Genomic DNA, 23,788 nt, shown 5'->3' on the forward strand with positions numbered 1-23,788 from the left:
TAAAAGAAAAAGTTTTCCACTGGAGTACCCCTTTAAAGGAAACCTGTTCTCAGTTTCATGCTGCCTGAACCATGAGCAGCATGAAACAGAGAAATGCTTCCTTTTTATGACTGGGAACGGGAGTCCTTGAGGCAGTCTCTGGTGGCTTCATCACTCTGACCTTGATTGATAGATCCCTCCCTGGACTCATTAGGGAAAGATTGATCAGTCAAGGCCAGCAGAGAGGGGAAAAGCTGTGTAAAACAGATTATAGGTTCATGTTAAAGTATCCCTGTCATTTGGAAAAACTTTAAACATGTTATACTTTTATCAAAAGTAATGATCACTCAGGATCTGGATGCTGAGACCCTCAGGAATCACAAGAACAAACAGGGAGAAGCACACAGCTGAGCGTTTAACTCCTTGCTGCAGTAGTCAGATTATAAAGAAAGTCTTAGGAGCCCACCTCCTGCGGTGAGAAGATGGCCAAGAGAACTCAAGTGAGTGCTATGCCATTAAAGGGGGTACTCCTGTGGAAAACTTTTTTTTATTTTTTATTTTTTTTTAAATCAACTGGCGCTAGAAAGTTAAAAAGATTTGGAAATCACTTCTATTAAAAAATCTTAATCCTTCCAGTACTTTTTAGGGGCTGTATACTAAAGAGAAATCCAAAAAAGAAATGCATTTCCTCTGATGTCATGACCATAGTGCTCTCTGCTGACCTCTGCTGCCCATTTAAGGAACTGTCCAGAGCAGGAGAAAATTCCCATAGCAAAAATATGCTGCTCTGGACCATTCCTAAAATGGAAAGCAGAGGTCAGCAGAGAGCACTGTGGTCATGACATCAGAGGAGATGAATTTCTTTTTTGGATTTCTCTTTAGTATACAGCCCCTAAAAAGTACTGGAAGGATTAAGATTTTTTAATAGAAGTGATTTACAAATCCGTTTAACTTTCTGGCACCAGTTGATTTAAAAAAAAAAAAGTTTTCCATGGGAGTACTCCTTTAAGCCAAGGGATTAGGGTCTCAGCACCCAGATCCAGCAAAACATTTCACATGTGCAAAGTGTCAAATATTTTTTTGGGATGACAGCAACCCTTTAAAGGGAAATAAATGTATTTTTTTAGTTGTATTAATTATAGGTATATAGAATATTGAGTATATGTCAAATTATTTAAAGGGTACCTCTCATCAAAAAAACTTTTTGATATATTATAGATTAATGTATGCAGAATAACTTTACAATTGCATGTTATTAAAAAATATGCTTCTTTCTATTTAATTTTCCACTTTGAAGAAATGACCACTAGGGGTCTCTCTACCAGTCCTGGCAGCAAGCATTTCAGACTCATGCTGGAGTCCTAAACACTACGAGCTGCCAGTCTGCTTTGTTCACAAAGGAGAGCACTCAGAGCTGCCAGCCTGCTTTGTTCACAGTCTGTTTGGCTGTGAACAAAGCAGGCTGGCAGCTCTGAGTGTTTAGGACTCCAGCATGAGTCAGAAATGCTCGCTGACAGGACTGATCGGGAAAAATACAATAGAAAGAAGCATATTTTTCATTAACATGCTATTGGAAAGTTATTCAACATTCATTAATCTAAAATATATCAAAAGTTTATTTGATGAGAGGTACCCTTTAAGTGTAGCTATGTAGGTTTTAAGTTTTTTAAACCTCTCCATTGGTTGTACATGCTTTCTGCCTGTATTTTCTTGGTAGACACTGCAGTTTTTTACGGCAGCTGCAACAACGTGATCTGTAGGAAAGAGGAAATGTCACCAGAACACACAATAATCTGACAGGTGTAAAAAAATAAAATAAAACTGGAATATTTCAGGAGCATGTCATTAGGAACCTGAACTATCTGCAGTCCTGTTTTCTATGAATGTATCAGGATGGATAAGATGCTGGTTATGAAATTCTCTATCATAACAGTGTACCTTAAGAATTCTACAGAGCTTTGATGTGCAACATCCATGTGAAAGATCAGCCATAGGTGTCACGGTTTTCCAGGAATTTACTTTCCCTCACAAAAAGGCACTGCCTGTCATCCATATTAACTCCTGTAGGGTTAAAGGGGTATTCCAGGCCAAAACTTTTTTATATATATATCAACTGGCTCCGGAAAGTTAAACAGATTTGTAAATTACTTCTATTAAAAAATCTTAATCCTTCCAATAAGTATTAGCTTCTGAAGTTGAGTTGTTGTTTTCTGTCTAACTGCTCTCTGATGACTCACGTCCCGGGAGCTGTGCAGTTCCTATGGGGATATTCTCCCATCATGCACAGCTCCCGGGACATGACATCATCATTGAGCAGTTATACAGAAAACTTCAGAAGCTAATAACTATTGGAAGGATTAAGATTTTTTAATAGAAGTAATTTACAAATCTGTTTAACTTTCCGGAGCCAGTTGATATATATAAAAAAAGGTTTTGCCTGGAATACCCCTTTAATAGCTCAGTTATAGCGAAGAGTATGCAGCTTTTTGTCAAGGGAAACACCCTCTGTCAATCCTCCTCTGGAGCAATGTGCTGGCTAGTGCCTAGGGCAGTGGTCTTCAACCTGCAGACCTCCAGATGTTGCAAAACTACAACTCCCTTTGGGATAAAGGGAATTTTATTTACGCTGTGATAACAATTGGTATCGAGGAGCATACAATCACAGATTGGTGATATATTGATAACAACTACTGTCAGACATCTATGTAACTTGCGTCATAGTGGGCTTATAACCCCTATTTAAGCCGCAGCTTATGTGCTTTATGCACGATTGTTTAACAATTTTCTGGTTTTCTATAATTGTTGGATTAATATTTTAAGTGATATACCGTATATACTCGAGTATAAGCCGACCCGAGTATAAGCCGAGACCCCTAATTTCAACCCAAAATCCCAGGAAAAGTTATTGACTCGAGTATAAGCCTAGGGTGGGAAATACCTCATCCCCCCCTGTCATCATCCAGACCCGTCATTAACATCCTCATCATCCCCTTGTCATCATCCCACACATCCCCCCTTCATCATCCCCTTGTCATCATCCCACACATCCCCTTATCATCCCACACATCCCCCCTTCATCATCCCCTTGTCATCATCCCACACATCCCCTTATCATCCCACACATCCCCCCTTCATCATCCCCTTATCATCCCACACATCCCCCCTTCATCATCCCCTTGTCATCATCCCACACATCCCCCCCTTCATCATCCCCTTGTCATCATCCCACACATCCCCTTATCCCACACATCCCCCCTTCATCATCCCCTTGTCATCATCCCACACATCCCCTTATCCCACACATCCCCCCCTTCATCATCCCCTTGTCATCATCCCACACATCCCCTTATCATCCCACACATCCCCCCTTCATCATCCCCTTGTCATCATCCCACACATCCCCTTATCATCCCACACATCCCCCCTTCATCATCCGCTTGTAATCATCCCACACCCCCCCCCCCTTCATCATCCCCACCCCCCTTCATCATCCCCACACCCCCCCCCCTTCATCATCCTCTTCTCATCATTCGCCCTCAGTGGTCTTCAACCTGCGGACCTCCAGAGGTTTCAAAACTACAACTCCCAGCAAGCCCGGGCAGCCATCGGCTGTCCGGGCTTGCTGGGAGTTGTAGTTTTGAAACCTCCGGAGGTCCGCAGGTTGAAGACCACTGCGGCCTTCAACATGCGGACCTCCAGAGGTTTCAAAACTACAACTCCCAGCAAGCCCGGGCAGCCATCGGCTGTCCGGGCTTGCTGGGAGTTGTAGTTTTGAAACCTCCGGAGGTCCGCAGGTTGAAGACCACTGCGGCCTTCAACATCATCCAGCCCCCTCTCACCCCCTTTAGTTCTGAGTACTCACCTCCGCTCGGCGCTGGTCCGGTCCTGCAGGGCTGTCCGGTGAGGAGGTGGTCCGGTGAGGAGGTGGTCCGGGCTGCTATCTTCACCGGGGGCGCCTCTTCTCCGCGCTTCCGGCCCGGAATAGAGCCGTTGCCTTGACAACGACGCATCTGCGTCGTTGTCAAGGCAACGTGACTATTCTGAGGCCGGGCCCGAAGCGCTTAGAAGAGGCCTCCCCGGTGAAGATAGCAGCCCGGACCACCTCCTCACCGGACCACCTCCTTACCGGACAGCCCTGCAGGACCGGACCAGCGCCGAGCGGAGGTGAGTACTCAGAACTAAAGGGGGTGAGAGGGGGCTGGATGATGTTGAAGGCCGCAGTGGTCTTCAACCTGCGGACCTCCGGAGGTTTCAAAACTACAACTCCCAGCAAGCCCGGACAGCCGATGGCTGCCCTGGCTTGCTGGGAGTTGTAGTTTTGAAACCTCTGGAAGTCCGCAGGTTGAAGACCACTGCGGGTGGGGGAGTTCACTCGAGTATAAGCCGAGGGCGGTGTTTTCAGCACGAAAAATCGTGCTGAAAAACTCGGCTTATACTCGAGTATATACGGTAATTAAGTTATATTTTATAAGGCACCTCAGTCCTTGGTAGGGACAACCTATTATTTTCTTCATTTATTGCCGAAAGGTAACATGTACTAAGTGGGCAGGTGTATGGCCGAGACTTTTCATACATATAGTTTTCAAAACTACAACTCCCAGCATGCCCGGACAGCCAACGGCTGTCCGGGCATGCTGGGAGTTGTAGTTCTTCAACCTGTGGACCTCCAGATGTTGAAAATCACTGGCCTAGGGAATCTTGTACATTCTTAGTGGTGTGAACAAGCACAAGGTGTGGGCTACTGCAAGATACCATACATAGGAATGAATATGCCTTATGTGTATTTACAGCCGGTGACAAGACCCAGCCTACTATGAAGGCTGCAGGTCATACTGTCTTAGGCTGCATTCACACCACATTTTTTAAATACGGGTCCGGCGGGGAGAGGGGCAAACCGGGCGATCCCGTATCCCAGCCGGATCAGCCCGTGACTTCATTTACTTTAATAAGCTGACCGGAGTCAAACGGTGTCTCCGATCGGCTCAGTTTTGACCCGTATCCAGTTTTGGACGGACCTAAAACCGTAGTATACTATGGTTTTAGGTCCGGTCAGGAAAACGCATACGGGTCAAAACTGAGCCGACCAGAGTCACCGTTTGACTCCGGTCGGCTCATTAAAGTAAATGGAGTCACTGACTGATCCGGCTGGGGTACCGGAGCACCCGGTTTGCCCCTCTCCCCGCCGGATCTGGCACCCATATGTAAAAAAGTGGTGTGAATGCAGCCTTACAGCTGGAGACCCACTGGAAACAATCCACCCTCATAAATGCTGCAGTGTATAATGTGCCCCAGTTTTATTTCCCTACTGCAGTCCACTGGCCCTAAAAATGCTTGTGTGTGAGCCCTTTGGCTATTTTCACACATTCAGGCTTTAACAAAAATCTGTGCACAGGTTCTGCACTGTGGCTTGGATTCCACACAGGTTGGTGCCAATTAGTTCCCATGAATGTCAATGTACTAATCCTCATGTGGTTCTGTTGTGGCTTATTCATTTTTGTTATATGTTTCAGCGGAATGTCTTGATAGTAAAGATGATGATGAAGTGGATTTTGGCAAACTACAGCTAAGCCCCAGAACAAAAGTGGTAAGTCCTGTCTTGGTTTAAATGGCTAACGCTTGTTAAAGCTAAATACCTATTATATTGCAATGAGTTCCTAATACATCTGGCAATGTGTCTAATCTTCATAGTTTATAATTTAGTTTTTTCCCCATAATTTCTGTAAATGTTTCTTCCCTCTATACCTGTGTTGAGTGGGCAGGCAGTTCCTAGTGTAGAGTTGGAGTCACAGCATATATGTCACACACAGCCCAATGCAGAGAGGCTGTTCCTACACACAGAGTGACTGTATTGTATTCACATGTCATCCTCATCTTCTTTCCTGGGTCTTCAGTTAATGTAATTATGAGGAGAAACTTTTTATTTACTTAGAGGGGTACTCCAGTGGAAAGTTAAACAGATTTGTAAATTACTTCTATTTAAAAATCTTAATCCTTCCAGTACTTATCAGCTGTTGTATGCTACAGAGGAAGTTCTTTTCTTTTTGAATTTCTTTTCTGTCTGACCACAGTGCTCTCTGCTGACACCTTTGTTCATTTCAGGAACTGTCCAGAGCAAGAGAGGTTTGCTATGGGGATTTGCTCTTACTCTAGACAGTTCCTGACATGGACAGAGGTGTCAGCAGAGAGCTCTGTAGTCAGACAGGAAAGACATTGAAAAATAGAAGCACTTCCTCTGGAGCATACAGCATCTGATAAGTACTGGAAGAATTAAGATTTTTAAATAGAAGTAATTTACAAAGCTGTTTACCTTTCTGTCACCAGTTGATTGAAAAAAAAAAAAAAAAAAACTTTTCCACTGGATTACCCCTTTAAGGAGGTTTTTCAATCCAAGGGGTTTGTTCACACATATTGGTTTTAATTCCATAAGTTTTACTTGAGGATCTACCTGCAGAAATCCCAGGCTGGCAATGTATCGAGGATTCACAGCAGATGCACATAAGGATTAGCCCCATTGTCATTTAGTGGGGCCCTTCTAAGAAACCTGGTAGCATGATGCCTAATTCCATGGCGGGGTACATGGTGGAACAGAAATGTTTTATTGCTAGTAAACAGTGTTTCAGAATCCTCATTGAAATATATGGAATTTAGGTTGTCGTCAGAATCTGCATCATAATCTATGCTAAAGGGCTTATACCATCTAGCCATTTATGGCATATCCACATATTCCTGCCATAAATGTCTGATATCTCCAGGTCTTACTTTTAGTATATCAAGATCAAGGTCCACTCTGCCCCTTCTGGTTTGCTTGCAGCTTCAAGAGGTGGTCTGAAAGCCAATCTAACTGTTTACACAGTTTGCAATACTCCCTTTTATGTTAATGGACAACTGCAGTGTTAAGACACTTATCCAAGTCACATATAGAAACAGAAGAGTCTGGCTGCCGATACCAACGCCCACTCAACTAGTAGACAAAAGCTGCTCTCAGTGGATACCAGGCGGGGGTGCTGTCATGACCGACTGGGGGACAGGGAGAGTGAGCCCAAAACTGACCCTAAAAATACCTTCCCTGCCTACTTGCCCATCCACCCTAAACGGTGAATTGACAACTTGGAGCCAGTCCCTGCCTGTGCTAAAAACAAATAATAAACAGGACACTGTTCACATTGAGACACAGAGCAAACAAACTGCTCACCCCACTCCTCAAAAGGAGTAGCCATTAACAATAAAGCCAAATAGACTACTGTCCAGCAGGCACACTGCACAGTGTTGTCAGGATGCTGACCTAGTAGGAAACAGAAATAAAAGGAAAAAACTTCATAAAAACGGATACAAGAACACCAAACTCTACAACGTAGAGGGACACTGGTCAGGATACCAAACAGGATATTTCTGAAGATACAAGACTAGAACTGGATGAGTCTTAATAGACTCCAGGACACCAAACAGGAATTATAAAATTCAGAGCAGGGATAACACTAGCAAGACTAACTCAGTGGGAACACAGACAAAACAGAACGAACAAACATAGATCCTAAAACCAACTAATGTAACAGAGACTAAAATAAAAGGAGCATGCTATATAACCATGGCTAAAAACCCAGATAAAATGACAAGATAAATACAAGGTTAATGCTCTAGCAGATGTAGTCAAAAGATTGCACAAACAGATGTAGTGGCATTAAACTAAATAACCAGCACTGAATGCAGGAAAAGTCTGGCTTAAAATAGACACACCCGAGTTCTCATTCGTTCAGAGCATTAACCATTCCCAATCCAGGGAGAATAGAAAACTGCTCTGAACATCCTAGTGTGTGAATACACACCTAAACAGAAAAAATACAAAAACAAATAAATGGACATTACAGGTGCACACCCAATGATGTAGAGTCTAATAGCATACAATAGAGGTAGTAGAAGGATGCACTCACCCAGTAAACTTGCTTGAAGGAATATTTATTCACAAACAGCATACAAATGTACAGCGGGTAGAAACAGAAGAGAGGCCTCACAGCGACAGATTGTTTCCTGCGCCCAAGTGCACTTCCTCGGGCTGCCAATCTGCACCGCCGCTCACTGGTAAGTATTAAATAGATAATCATAGGGTTACTATGGAGACATCTAAACAAATACAAGCAACAGTGCAAAGTGAAGTAAAACCAATCATAAAAATGAACTGAGGTCATTGTGGTCATTAAGACCAGTCGGCCCCAGGGCTTCCAGTCTGAGGCTCCATCTAGCCTCACACTGGAGCAGTATTTTGTGGCGATCCCCACCATTTTTCAGACATCATTTGGATCTTTTCCAAGCCTGCAAATTTCAATACAGTCCCATCGCCCCCATGACTCTCATTAATGTGTGAAATAAGCCCGAGAGCACCTTTGCCAGTATGAATGGACCTTAGATGCTCTCTCACATGTATGAACAGGCTCCTAATAGTTTTACCCACATATATGAATTCACACGGGCAAAATAGGATGTAGACCACGTAGTTGGTTCTGCAGGTTATGAACTGGGTAACTACATGGGACAACCCTCCAAACTTAATCTCTCCAGTACCTAGATTAATCACACAGAATGAACAGTGATTACATGCAAAGTTGCCCTTGGGCATACTCTCAGTCAGCCAGCGGCTTTTCTTGTTTTTCTCAGAAGCCGCATTACGTCTAATTTTTCATGAAAATATCTCCCAATGTGGTGCTTTTGCTAAACGTGATGAGGGACTGACTGCTTGCCACTTGTTCTAATACAGGGTGCCTCTGGAGCATAAACTAGTTGCGTCTAATTGCGGCACTAATCATTGTGTTCATATTACTATTTGCAAAAGTAAATTGTTTCTGTTCACACTGCAAGACACTCTTCTTCTTTGATTTTAACAGAGTGGCTCTTTCAGCTTTCTCAAAACACTGATCATCTAGATCTTTTGGATAGTTCCATTGGGCAAATCTATCCTTCAGTTCCTCAGCTTGCCTGAAATAATCTGCGTATCACTATTAATTCTTTTAAGTCGTAAAAATTGACTATATGTTATCCCTCTCTGAACATGGAGGGGATGTGAGCTGTCGAAGTGAAGTATAGAGTTCTTTGCTGTAGCCTTTGTGAAGCCAGATGTCACAAACTTATCTTGCTGAATTTGGATTTTAACATCCAAGAAATCAATTTCCTGGTCCCCAAAGACGGAAGTGAAGAACATGTTAATGTCATTTGACACATTAAGGTATTCTATAAATTGTTGGAACATGCTCTCCTCCCCATCCCAAATGACCAGAATATCGTCCACAAAGCGCAATAGAAGTTTTACATGTTTATGAAAAGGATTCTTTTGAGAAAAGACAAATCTCCTTTCGAAAATAGAAAGAAAGTGATTTGCTTATGTACAAGAGACTGAAGTCCCCATGGCTGTACCCTCTATTTGCTTATACCAGGTGTCACTAAAGGTAAAGGTATTATTATTGAGGATTAGACATAGGGACTCACAGATAAACTCATTTACTGCAGGGGAATTCTCAGTGTTGGAAAGAAAATACCTTATAGTCTGTACACCCACATCATGAGGGATGCGGGTGTACAGGCTCTCAACATCTATGGAGGTTAAAAGCGTACTCCAGCCCTAAGACATCTTATCCCCTATCCAAAGGATAGGGGATAAGAAGTCTGATCGCGGGGGTACCACCGCTTGGGACCCCCGCAATCTAGCATGCAGCACCCCACCTTCGAGCACTGCAGGAAGCATTGGAGGCTCAAAGTCTTATGCCTCCTGACCACGGGGACGGAGTATTGTGATGTCACGACTCCGCCCCCATGTGACATCACGCCCAGTCCCCTCACTGCAAGTCTATGGGAGGGGGCGTGGTGGCAAAGCCGTGGCCCCGTGCAGGAGATCGCGTGCGGGGAGCCCCAGCGTTCGGAGCCCCAGCGTTCGGAGCCCCCCATGATCAAACACTTATCCCCTATTTTGCGGATAGGGGATGAGTTGTTTTCGGCCGGAGATGGCCTTTTAATAGCACTGTTTATGCAACTCCCGAGTTCTGGAAAAAGCGTAGCTCCTGGTTGCTATACTGTTTGCACAATTTCCAATAACCTCTATGGGAGCTATGCAAAGTGCATTAAACGGCTACATCAGCTGCTTTGGGTTTTCCAGGCCCCGGAGGGGGCTGTGGGTCCTCAATCTCGAGGTGTAAGTAACCTACATTTGTAGCATATTCTGTGAATGTCAGAATTGTCTCAGATGGCAATACTCTTTTTTTTTTTTTAGATTGACCACAGCTTACATTGAACTGCAGGCGGGTAAATGGTACTGCAGGCTCATGAGAGATTAAATAGATGCCATTTTCCACATGTAAGATATGTTACAAAGTTTTATGTAGCCACACAAACTACTGATTTTCACAGAACAGATGCTAACAACATGTCCACTATAAGGTATATTTTATCTGGGTGTTTATACCTTTGTACATTTGTGTAATGCAGTAATTCACTACACTGGGGCTGCTATGGCTGGCTCTAGTTGCTCAGTTGTATCTCATGGCTAGTTGTACTCTTTTACACCCTACTCCTATAACTTATTAACTTTATATAGTTTAAAGTTTTTACAGTTAAATTATATTTATATAGTTAAAAATATTGTGGAAACTCCTTAAACTATTCCATACTATGTATTGGCTTAAACCTTACAACTGAGCACATTATCCCTTCACTTTGTGCTTCCTAGCAGGCAAAGGGTCCCTCCAGTTGGAGGTAATTTTGGTGACTAACACCAGGGTGTTAACTTGTGTTCTGCGTTCTCTGGCAACGAAGGAAAAACATTTCTACTTAGAAAAACACATTCACAAACTGTGCTTGGATACGTAAAGCCACCATTTTCAGATGCCTGTCCCACAAAGTACATCCTGTGGTGTCGCGGATCAAGTATAACTCTCTTGGTTTTAAGTACACTTATTCTCTCTTTTGTCTGTGATCTTGTTTTCCTCTCTTGGGGCTCGGCCAGTGGAATACTTTGCTGGAGAAGTTTGAGTAAAGTTTCCTGTTTCTAAGACTTTATTAAATACTGTCTTTAGAATAACATTTAATAAGAATAGAATTTACTGTATACAATGCTGAAGTGCAAAACAATTGCTTTTCCTTGTTTATAGCATTTATGTATATTAACTGTGTTTCTCCTATCATGTGCTTATTTTAACATTTCTAAAGTCATATCTCCAGGAAGTTTGCCTTGTAAGGAGGACCAAATGAATTTCTATTAAATATGTCAATGGAACATAGTATTCTTCAAGGGCCTCATGTATATGTTGGCTGTTGAAAGGATCCCATTGTGTACTGATTCTGTGTAATAGAATCACACAGCAGGGGGATTTCAGGACCGTTCTTTCATACTGGAGCAGAGGGATTCTTTTATACTAGATGGCCATTTCTAGCCTCTCTTGTTTTACTGTACAGTATAGTGGCTTGTGAATGCCATTTTATGCCTGCATCTTTTGTGTATCAATGTCTTGTCTGTTTGAAGGTGGCATTTGTATGTCTGAAATGAATGTTGAAATACACTCCCAGGCTGGGTTTGTGCATAGTATTTGAAGTATCTTTAGCCACTACCGGATGTGGAACCAACACAGAAAAAAATCTATAATGGAAATGTTTGCGTCTTGTAAAAATGACCTATTATTTTGTTTTATATTTTGGTGATGTTTTCTGTACTTTTCCATTTCATTATCTATATTCTAAAGAAATCTTGAAATCTTCCATTAACCATAATAATAATCTTACCCTTCTTTAAAGAGAAAAGTGGGTGATGTTCATAAGGTTAAGTTCACATTTCAGTTGGGCTCCGTCCCATTCTGGGTCAGTTTGGCTCTTTTTTTTCTGCACTGAACTCAAACTGGGTCAGAGCATAACTCACTCCATCGGGTCCCGACAGATCCAGTAGTTTGCTGGAGTTTAGCTGAGAAAGAAATAGTGCATGCACCATTTTTTAATCCACTAATCTCTTGTCGTTTTGACAGAATTGCCGATGGAGCTCCATATAGCGGAGCCCAATGGGAATGTGAAAGAGGTCTAAGTTACAAGCTGACTTGACTGAGTATTTGGGCATCCACTTGGCAAATAAGGTTGATAGTAAATAAATATAAAGTTTTGCCTCTGGGTACATAAAACCTACATCATATGTCCTAGAGGGCGTAACGTCTAACACTGGGAGAGTCACTGGTAGAGAAGGATTTGGGTGTAGTTGTAGATCATAGGCTACGTAAAAACATGCAGTGTCAAGCATTAAAAATGCATAAAGGGCACCAAAACTTCATCCCAATCTGGGTCCGTTTGGCTCTCCCCCAACCGCCCCCCCCCCCCTGCCCCGCACCGAAGGTCCCCCAACTTACTCCGGGTCCTGACCAATGCCAATGACTTGAATAGGGTCCGTAAATGATCTGGTAGTTTACTGGAGTTAAGCAGAGAAAAAAAGTAGTGCATGCAGTGTAAAAGAGGCCTAAGTTACAAGCTGACTTGGGCAGGCTGAGTATTTGGGCATCCACTTGGCAAATGAGGTTCAAGGTAAATATAAAGTTTTGCTTCTGTGTACATATAGCCTGCATGCATCATATGTCCTAGGCGCTTAAAACTGGGAGAATCGCTTGTAGAGTAGGCTTTGGTTGTACTTGTAGAGCATAGACTACAGAAAAGAGTGCAGTGTCAAGCAGAACCACAAATTCCCAAAGGGCACCAAAACCACTCCTTATAGCACCCAATTAAAGCATTACTTTTATTAGTGTATGCAAATTAAAATGACAGGAAAATATATGAAGTAAAATGTTAAAAATGCATATATTGCCAGAGGAAAATGAACAATGTTATATATAATTAAGTGTGATGGCACCTATGACCAGTGCACTGAATGTAAATATTGGTGCCACAATTGATATGAAAACTGCTATAGCTAGTGCTTGTGGTGCACCTGCCACCCTCTAAAACAAAGACCACTAGCCCCTCTAACATGGTTCACTCTGTAGAGCTTCCTCAGAGGTTTGGGCTGATGGCTCGAGATAGAAAAACAAAAATAAAAAACGCAACTTTTTGGGAGTTTCGTTTTAATGTACTGCACTTTACAGTAAAACTGACTTATCTTTATTTTGGGGTCAATACTGCTAAAACAATACCCATATTTACATACTTTTCTATTATTGTACTACAAAAAAAATATATATATATTTATATATATATATATATATTTTTATACTAAATAAGTATGCTTAAAATTGCCCGATTCTGACCCCCTAATAACTTTTTTTTAATTTTCCTCTCCCTGCATGACCTCTGCACAATTCGCAAAGCATGTGTAGAAAACACTCCCATTTATAAGAATATTGTCCTCTCCAGTTTGCGTCCATGAGGCTTACTGTTAAGTACTGCCCCCATGTACTAAAAATGAAATTACTATCTTTACAATCAGAAAATAGAAACAGATTAAAAAGAAAATATTTCAGCATCTGGCTCTTTTAAAAAAAAAAATATTATATGATACTTTACCCTTACGTACCTGTCAGATCACCCCAAATATGCCTTGGCATTATTGACTAGCTCCAACTTTGCCTTGGTTTTACAGGATCATATTATAAACAGTCATCTGCATACTGTACTTAAAGGGGTATTCCAGGATTTTTTATTTGACTATGCTACAGGGGCTGTAAAGTTAGTGTTGTTCATAATATAATGTCTGTACCTGTGTGTGACGGTTTTCTCACATTTTTTCTGTGATTTTCACCCCAATATTTATTTTTAACAGCATACAAAATTACTTTTGTCTCAGATTTTTCCCAGGTTGCAATGTAGCCGAGACCTGACTCACTAGTCAGCTGATGACAGGGAGCCTGTCTGCTTCAGTGGGTGGAATGATCGCTTGGTGGGAGAGAGATCAATTTGCAACTAATGCAACAGCTGTAGACATCCTCATTGAAAACCACAGGTTTTTTGAATGGATGCAGCTCATTTATGTTTCAATGGGGGGGGGGGTGGGAGGGAGGAAAATGGAATTATGGGATTTGTAGGCAAAAGAAGAAAACTCAAACAGGAAATACCAGTTCACAAAAAGCTAGCCACAGTGTTATGGTAATCTCACAACATAGCCATGTAGCCCCAAGACAAGCGCAGATCCTTCCTAAGCATGTCCATTACTGTCTTACAAGTACGTACTAAAATCACCTTATGGTGGATAACTTTAAAAAAGAAAAGAAAAAAAAAAAAGGCTATTGTAACATGGTGTGATTGAAACTGGAGTACCGCTTATCATGATTAGAAATATCACTATGATAGAATCATAAGGCATTAAAACATGCTTATTAGCCCTATAGGAAAAGGATTTACTAACAGCATACATTCAGAAAGAGCATACATGAAAGTTGAGCTACTATATTTCAGTTAGCTGGGATAATGGCTGTTGGCTATGCTTGTCTATGGGAAAGTGGGGTTCAGAAGTAGTAAATTTCTTGTGGATTTGGAGCACCTTGCAACACAAGGAAAAGAAGAAACAAACAGAGAAAATTCACACCTAAATCTGTAATGTGTAAATCTGCAGTATGCAGATTCCATTGCAGAAATGCTGCAGACCATACTTGTGGATGTTGCTGTTGGGGATTGGAAGAAGAATTCACAAAGGAAATGATCTGCTGTACCAAGACCTGGCCTAAGGAGTTAATTTTGTCTCATGTGACTCAACTGTGTAGACGTAAATGTGGAATAAACGGCACATATCTTCCAGCGAAGTTGTGGCCCAAGTACTAGAAATTTCCTGTAAGCGGCAGAATTTATAGAGATTGGACACATGTCAGAGAATATTTAGAAGGTGAATATGTAGATGATATATGGTTCTGGTTATTACATGGACTGGATTTCACAAAAATTGTTTCTATAGCCTGCATTTTATTTGTGAGAAACACTTGTTGACAGGCCTGTGGGGAACTCTAGAGCAGTGGTCTTCAACCTGCGGACCTCCAGATGTTGCAAAACTACAACTCCCAGCATGCCCGGACAGCCGTTCGCTGTCCGGGCATGCTGGGAGTTGTAGTTTTCCAACATCTGGAGGTCCGCAGGTTGAAGACCACTGCTCTAGAGGATGTAACTGCCTACAACAAGTAATAACTATTTGAGCAATAAGTATTAAAGGGGTTATCCACCATAAGGTGATTTTAGTACGTACCTGGCAGACAGTAATGGACATGTTTAGGAAGGATCTGCGCTTGTCTTATGGCTAAATGGCTATGCTGTAAGATTACCATAACACTTGGGCTAGCTTTTTGTGAACTTGTATTTCCTGTTTGATTTTTCTTTTTTTGACTACAAATCCCACAATTCTATTTTCCTCCCTCCCACTCATCAGCCACCCCACCCATTGAAACATAAATGAGCTGCAGACCTGTGGTTTTCAATCAGGGTGCCTCCAGCTGTTGCATTAGTTGCAGATTGATCCCTCCACCCACTGAAGCAGACAGGCTCCCTGTCATCAGCTGACTAGTGAGACAACAGTCATTTTGTATGCTGGTAAAATTAAATAGTGGGGTGAAAAACTGTCACACACAGGTACAGACACTATATTATGAACTACACTAACTTTACAGCCCCTGTAGCATAGTCAAATAAAAAAAATTCCCGGAATACCCCTTTACTTGTCTATAGAGAAAACATACTGAAATTGTATATTAGGTTGGGTTCTCACTGCGTAAAATTCTCCAACATATTTAATTTTACGTACACATTTAATCCGTTTTCTGAGGGGGAAAAAACACATTTTTTTGCCAATTATGGGCAGAAAAAGCCTTTAAATAGAATGTCGACAAATTTTATACAATGTAAACCCTTCCATAGTGTTAGAAACAACAGATACAACAGAATGAAGTGTACAAGCTGTTCTAAAAATGTACATTACATTTGCATTATTAGAAGCAATACTCGTTCTTCACAACTCAGGAAGGAGCAACTTATCAATGTCCCGCACTTGCACCTCAGCAGTATCTTGCAGCCTCGTATCTTATGATGTGATCATGTCATTACTTCTCATTTTATTGTTCCCCTTAAGAAAAACCCAAAGTGATGTAGTTTTCTTAAAATTACTGCTTTTTTCTATTAAACTGTGAATGGTTCTGTGAATTCATATTCAGACTTCCTGCTTTTGTGCGGCTTATATTAAGAGAATGAGGTCATATATTGTGTCTGCATTGTTTTCTCCATCTAGCAGAGCTCCTCATACAAAAACTCTAGTGAAGGTGGCCCATTTCCAATCTTTCGTCTGTTTCCAGACCTGCAGCTGTAGTTCTTCCCTTTGGTTCCTATCAAAATTGTTTGTGTTATGCCAGCAATAGATATGTAGATTGGGGGGAACTACAACACTAGTTCACTATTTTTTCTCTAAAAGTTATTTGCATTGTCATTTGGTACTGCCTCATAGAGATTTTTACATGGGCACTGTCAGATCCACAAACTTTTAATGGGGTACTCCAGTGGAAAACTTTTTTTTTTTTTTTTTTTTTTAAATCAACTTGTGCCAGAAAGTTCAACAAATTTGTAAGTTAATGAAAATCTATAGCTTATGAATCTAGGACCTCACCAATGGTGCATAATGGTGTGGGCAATGATAGATATAACAGAGTTTACTCAGAAATTGTTTTTTATTTCAGATTATAAAATATAATATATAAATATATACGGTATATATAATATATTATATTTTATAATCTGAATTAAAAAACAATTTCTGAGTAAACTCTGTTATATCTATCATTGCCCACACCATTATGCACCATTGGTGAGGTCCTAGAGGCATAAGCTATAGGTTTTCATTATTTTACATTATTGTTGCCGGTGGGGTCCGGCTTTAGCTTTAACCGCCTCGGTCCTTCTGTTGTGAGCTGCACCTTATTTTTAAGATTTGTAAATTACTTCTGTTAAAAAATCTTAATCCTTCCAGTACTTATTAGCTGCTGAATACTATAGAGTGAATTCTTTTCTTTTTGGAACACAGAGCTCTCTGCTGACATCACGAGCACAGTGCTCTCTGCTGACACATCTGTCCATTTTAAGAACTGTCCAGTTGGAGAAAATCCCCATAGTAAACATATGCTGCTCTGGACAGTTCCTAAAATGGACAGTGGTGTCAGCAGAGAGCACTGTCCTCATGTCAGCAGAGAGCACTGTGTTTCAAAAAGAAAATAATTTCCTCTGTAGTGTTCAGCTACTAAGTACTGGAAGGATTACTAATTTTTTTTTTATAGAAGTAATTTACAATTCGGTTTAACTTTCTGGCACCAGTTGATTTAAAAAAAAAAAAAATTAATAATAATTCACCGGAGTACTCCTTTAATATGTTGTTACTGATAAAATTAAAGATCTTTTGTAATATGGTTATTTAATTTTTTTATTTTTTTTTTATATTTAATAAAGAAAACAGTTCTTAAAAATGTCACCACTAGGGACATTAACCAGTCCTGCAGCAGCATCAGCTTGTCCATGAGTCATAAGATGACTCGTGGATAAGGCTGCATGTGTAGACACACCAATCCCCTCACACCACTACAAGGGAGGGACACGCCTCCTTCCACCACACACCAATCACCTCCCACCACCTCAAGGGCGGGACACTCCCATTCCCCCGGTGAAAATGAAAAGAGGGATTTTCTTCTTCTATAATAAATATAGGTGATAGATGTATAAAAATGATATGTACATGGTCAGGATTAGGTACGGAGTAACATTATTATTATTATTATTATTATTATTTTGGGGGGGGATCTGACAGGTTTACATTCAAATCTGAAGCATAAAATCTGCAGCTTTGCATCCTGCGCATCAAATAGTCACAATATACTGTAGGTGTGAATACACCATTATGGTGTGTTTCTTTAACCCCTTAAAGGTTTACTCCAGTGTAAAACTTTTTTTTTTTTAACCATCATCCCTGGGCTGCTGGCATATAAAATAAACAACTTGGACTTACATGCTGTCGCTCACACGGTGCTCGGTACCACCGCTCTAGTCCTATGGTGCCGTTGTCCTCCTGGTTGCTGTTGTTCACGCATCACACTGCTGATCATAATAGCAGATTAGATAATCGCCGTCTGCAGCGATGTCCCACCTCGGCCTGTGATAGGCTGATCAGCAGTGGGATGTATTATATTGAGCCCAATCACTGGTCTTTTTCCTTTGCTAGGGCCTAATGCTTCACACTGCCGCTCAGTCTATCGTTGGCCAAGGCAAGACATTACTGAGGACGGCAATTAGCTGATTAGCAATGTGGAGTGTTGACCACGAGCAACTAGGAAGAAGACTGCACCAGAGGACTGAATTGATGACACTGGGGCACCACGGGAGTTGCGGCAGGGTAGTCCAGGTTTATATTTTATATGCTGGCTGCCCAGGGATGATGGTTCAAAAAGGTTCTACGCTGGAGTACCCCTTTTAAGCTCACCACCCATTTTGCCTTTAGGAGACACAGCCTTTTTTTGCTGCTTCATTTTTTTCATCTTCTTCTTTTAGGAAACAATACATCAATTTTTCCATCCACAGACCCATATGAGGGCTTGTTTTTTATGTGACCAATTGTACTTTGTAATGGCACCTTTAATTTTACCATAAAATGTACAACACAACCCACAAAATATTATGTGGGGATGTGGCGAGTTTAGTTTTTTCTGTAGTGCACTCTACTGTAAACATTTTGTAATCTTAATTCTATCGGTCGGTTAAAATGATACCCATGTTTACATGTTTTTCTATTATTTTACTGCTTAAAAAAGAAAAAAAAATCTTTAACAAAATAAATATAGTATGAGGGCTAACTTTTTGCGTCATTTTGTAGTTTATATCTGTACCATTTCTGCACATATGTGAATCTTTGTTTGCGTTTTTTTCCACTTTTTTTTATCTGGGATGTGATCAAAAATCAGCAACTTTGGACTTCTTTTGCCGATCTACTTGTATGGTCTGCCTATGTAGGCAGACTGTTCAAGAAGATTCCGGAGTGGCACAGGACAGGTAAGCAGAGCTTCAGCAGCATTTTTCACTCTTGGACCCCCGCAGTCGGGCTGCAGGTGATCAGATGAGTGAGTACAAGCACTGCAACTGCTTTAGATGCCATAATTGATGTTGATCATGAAGGATATCGGGTATTATGTAACATTTTATGCTATATTTAATAATAATAATAATAATAATAATAATAATAACTATATATATATATATATATATATATATATAATGTTACTATTGGGATTAAAGGGGTACTCCTGTGAAATACTATTTTATTTACTTACTTTTAATCAACTGGTGCCAGAATGTTAAACAGATTTGTAAATTACTTCTGTTTAAAAATCTTAACCCTTTCAGTACTGATCAGCTGCTGTATGCTCCACAGGAAGTTCTTTTCTTTTTGCATTTCTTTTCTGTCTGACCACAGTGCTCTCTGTTGACACCTCTGTCTGTCTCAGGAACTGCCCAGTGTAGGAGCAAATCCCCACAGCAAACCTATCCTGCTCTTGACAGTTCCTGAGACAGACAGAAGTGTCAGCAGAGAGTACTGTGGTCAGACTGAAAATAAATTTAAAAAGAAAAAAAACTTCCCGTGGAACATACAGCAGCTGATAAGTACTGGAAGGGTTAAGTTTTTTTAAATAGAAGTAATTTACAAATCTGTTTAATTTTCTGGCGCCAGTTAATTAATTTTTTTATTTTTTATTTTTTTTATTCACAGATTACCTCTTTAACTTATATTGACAGTTGTTTGCTTCTATACTGCTATCTATATTTTATATTAATCATGAAATCTTGCATTTTGACCGCTAAGTCTAAAACTAACTCTCTTGCTAACTTCCTCGCAGTGTCCTTCTTCTCAGCACAGATAGGGGAACAGTGAAGGGTTAACAAGTAGATAAATAGAACACCATTGACAATAAGGGTGGGTTCACACTATAATTCCACTCTACGGCAGCCGGATCTCGGCCCGTATCTAATTCATTTCAATGAGCTGACCGGAGGCAAACGGTGACTTAGATCGGCTCATTTTTGCCCCGTATCCAGTTTTCTGACTGGACCTAAAACCGTGGTATGCCGTGGTTTTAGGTCCGGTCACCAAACCAGATACGGGCAAAAATGGTGATCGGGGACTCCAGTTGGCTCAATGAAATAAATTAGATATGGGCTGGGTCCGGCAGCCATAGAGTGAAATCGTAGTGTGAACCCACCCTAACTGAGGTTCAGCATCCGCTTCCGTGCAGAGATACATCTGAATAGTTCACAGACCTTGTTTCATATTTTTATTGCATAAAGTGATGGCATATTATTATAATCAATAGGGGTTTTGTCCTCTAGCACCCCCCACTTTAATTTGGCTGTCTGCAAAGTCTGGTCACTGGGAGCATTGCTACGCAGGGAAACACTATGAAGGAGAAGCATCTCTACACCAGTGCTCTGCCTCCTTCATTCTCACAATCTTTTTGGGATGGGAAATCCCTTTTTATTATACTGCTCATACGTTTATAAGATGGGAAAACCACATTAATATACTGTTTATTACCAGAACATGGTTCTCATCAGATACATTTTTTGCAAATGTGACCCTTCTGCAATATGCACAGAAAGCCTATTCGTATCATATGATTTGTGTCTTGTGTATTCAGTGTAGGACACTAACTATATTGTTGACTGTATAATAATGATAGATGGTGTCCTACCAGTACCAGTAAATCCAGCCTGCTCTGAATCACAAACTCCTACTTAAATGACCTAACTTACTGTATCATGTTCTCGAGTAGTCACAATTCCCCTCAGCGTTGACTGCAGACACCTCCCTTAATAGTTCGCTGTTCACTGGATTGTGTGACGTGAATCCTGTATCCGAATGTCACATTACCATTTTTTTTTCAGTATTTTAAGAGCTTCAACACACAACGTTGGTACCATTCTTGTGACTGTTGTGTGACTTTGTAGTCATTTATTAGTAAAGGAAAATTACCCTGCTTTTCTTTATTTTTTATTAGTCTGTCAATGTTTGCTTAATGTTTTCATATATTTGTGCTTTTTTTTTTATACTCAAAAGTAAACTTTTTTTTTTAAATAAAGTTTTATTTATTTTTTATTTTTTGTAAATATAAAAAACATGTTATCAGGGCATACCCTGACATCGAATCTAGCCATAAATAACACATGCAATAGTATACAGATTATTCAGGCTGCAGTCCCTTTTAGAAATAGAAAAAAAAAAAAGAAAACGAACTTCCCGCTCCCTTCCTTCTCCTGAGATTGCACCGGTCTCTGCAGCATTAACCTCATAAATGCTGTTTACCATGGGTGACCCTACTATGTGATCACGGGGTCCCGTTGGTTGCCATGGCAGCCTATACACTGGATTGCAAAGGCTGAATGTGCAGATGTACTGCAGCATAGTATAACAGATAAAAAGTGAAAAGTGTAAAAGGGTTTTCTTTATCAATAATAAGTGTAATAAGTGTGATCACTGAAAATAAAATAAAAAATGGCCAAACTTTATACATAAGATATTGCCACATTCATGGTGAATGCCCTAACAAAAGGAAAATTGCAAGAATCGCTAATTTTGGTCAAGAACGTGAAATAAAAAAGATGAAAAGGTAGCATTTATCGCAAAAATGGTATCAACAAAAAGTGTAGCTCATCTCACAAAAAATAAGCCCTCACACAATGGCGTTGGACGAAAAATAAAAACTTTATGGCTATCAGAACATTGCAACACAAAGAAGGGAAAACGAAGAATTTCGTTGGAAAAAGTAAAAAAAAAAAAAACATAAAGACTTTATGAGTTATGTATCACCACAATTGTACTGACCCACAAAATAAAGATAACATAATTTTTATCGCACAGTGAATGCAAAAAAATATTTTTAAAAAGTCAGAAATTTTCCAATTTATCGCAATATTATGGAGTTTTTCACACAAAAATGCTCTATGTATCAACAAAGATTTACCACTAATATAAAGTACAATATGTCATGAAAAAAAACTCTCAGAATTGTGTTGCTCAGTAAAGGCATTCCAAAATTATTACTATATATGTAGTGCAGTTTATTTATTTATTTATTTTTTTTTAAATCCGTTCTGTTTTTCTAATCCTGGATAACCAATATCCTGAAAACACAATACTGGACACCTGAGGAAAATTAACAAAGTAAAGACATAAACTTGTGTGGTGTCCCGGTACAGGACCTGGTCCTGTCCCTGTCTAGAGTCCCTTCATTCCCATAGGGCTCTCCTGCAGGGGTTACCCCTGGTCGCCTCATATAAATTGAGTTTAATTTAATGTATATACATAGGTATTATAAATGTATAGGACCTTCCAGGGTCATGTGATGAACCCAGAGTTCACTGGGCTCAGGACTTACAGGTTTGCTGACCAATGAGCTTTGTCCCGCCCCTTATTATATAAAGGGCTGTAGCCACTAAATTCCGGACTACCAAGCAAGCACAAATATCTCAGCAGAAATCTCAATTCATCTAGGCCAAAGCCTAAGAACCTGCAGCCACTAAACAGTGAGTTAAGCTCCATCTATCAAATCCTGTGTGACTGATACCAGCTAAAGTATTATAATTAGTAGCACAGTGGTCTGCATCAAAGATCATTGCTACAAAGTCCCAGCAAAACCTGTGAGGAACCTTCATTCTGGTTGCCTCTTAAGCAACTGTTATGTATAGAGACTGTTGCATAAAATCTTCAAGTAAAGTTCTTCAGTTTATTCATAAAGTCTGCTGTGGACATTCTGTTATTTTCCCTGCCTTTTCTGGGATGGTTGGCTTTAGGAACATTAACACTAAGGAAACCGCACCCTGGCGTCACGACATCTAAGGGTTAAAACCACCAGACCCTGCACTTACATCACCGCAACACCCCAGACACCACAACTTTCCTGGTTCACCACACTTGATAAAGTCAGTCCTGTTAGGACAATAAAATTAAATAATGTGCCATTAACCCCTCAGATGCCGTGATCAATATGGATCTTCTGCTCTGGTCTGATATCGAGCAGACCAGAGCAGAAGATGACCGATAATACTGATCAGTGCTATGCCCTATGCATAGTACTGAACAGTATTAGCAATCAAATGATTGCTATAAATAGTCCCTTATGGGGATTTGTAACTGCCGATTAGAAGCTGTGCAGATGCTGAAATCTGCAGCATCAAATCTGTGCAGAATACTGTACATGTGAATAGACCATTAAAGTGTAAAAATAAAAGTAAAAAAAAATTGAAGAATCCCCTCCCCCCCAAAAAAAAAAAAAAAAATGTAAATTTTCCCTTTTCCCCACTTTACCCCCAAAAAGTATTTTTTTAATAAACATACAGTGGTCCCTCAACATACGATGGTAATCCGTTCCAAATGGACCATCGTTTGTTGAAACCATCGTATGTTGAGGGATCCGTGCAATGTAAAGTATAGGACAGTGGTCTACAACCTGCGGACCTCCAGATGTTGCAAAACTACAACACCCAGTATGCCCGGACAGCCAACGGCTGTCCGGGCATGCTGGGAGTTGTAGTTTTGCAATATCTGGAGGTCCGCAGATTGAAGACCACTGGTATTGGAGGTTATACTCACGTGTCCCCACCGCTTGTCACCGCTGCCCTGGATGTCGCCCTCCATCGCTGTCGCCGCGTCCCCATGGTGTCCCCGACGCTCTGGCAAGGCCTCTGCTTCCCCGGCATCCTCGCTCTCTGTCGCCGCCATCACATTGTTACGCACGCCGTTCCTATTGGATGACGGGACGCCGTGCGCAGCGACGTGATGACGACGATGGAGAGCGCGGACGATGCA

General features: G+C 40.8%; 1 protein-coding gene across 6 annotated transcripts in view; it reads left to right on the forward strand.

Moving 5' to 3' along the window:
• AKAP13 (A-kinase anchoring protein 13) overlaps positions 1–23,788 on the forward strand; it is a 254,171-nt gene that overhangs the window by 139,290 nt on the left and 91,093 nt on the right. For all 6 annotated transcript variants that reach the window (XM_056571882.1, XM_056571887.1, XM_056571885.1 and 3 more), the window contains exon 8: positions 5,490–5,563. In XM_056571882.1, the coding sequence (XP_056427857.1) occupies positions 5,490–5,563 (74 nt within the window). The remainder of the gene's footprint in view (positions 1–5,489; positions 5,564–23,788) is intronic.

Source organism: Hyla sarda, chromosome 4, assembly GCF_029499605.1.
Source record: "Hyla sarda isolate aHylSar1 chromosome 4, aHylSar1.hap1, whole genome shotgun sequence".
Lineage (NCBI taxonomy): Eukaryota > Metazoa > Chordata > Amphibia > Anura > Hylidae > Hyla > Hyla sarda.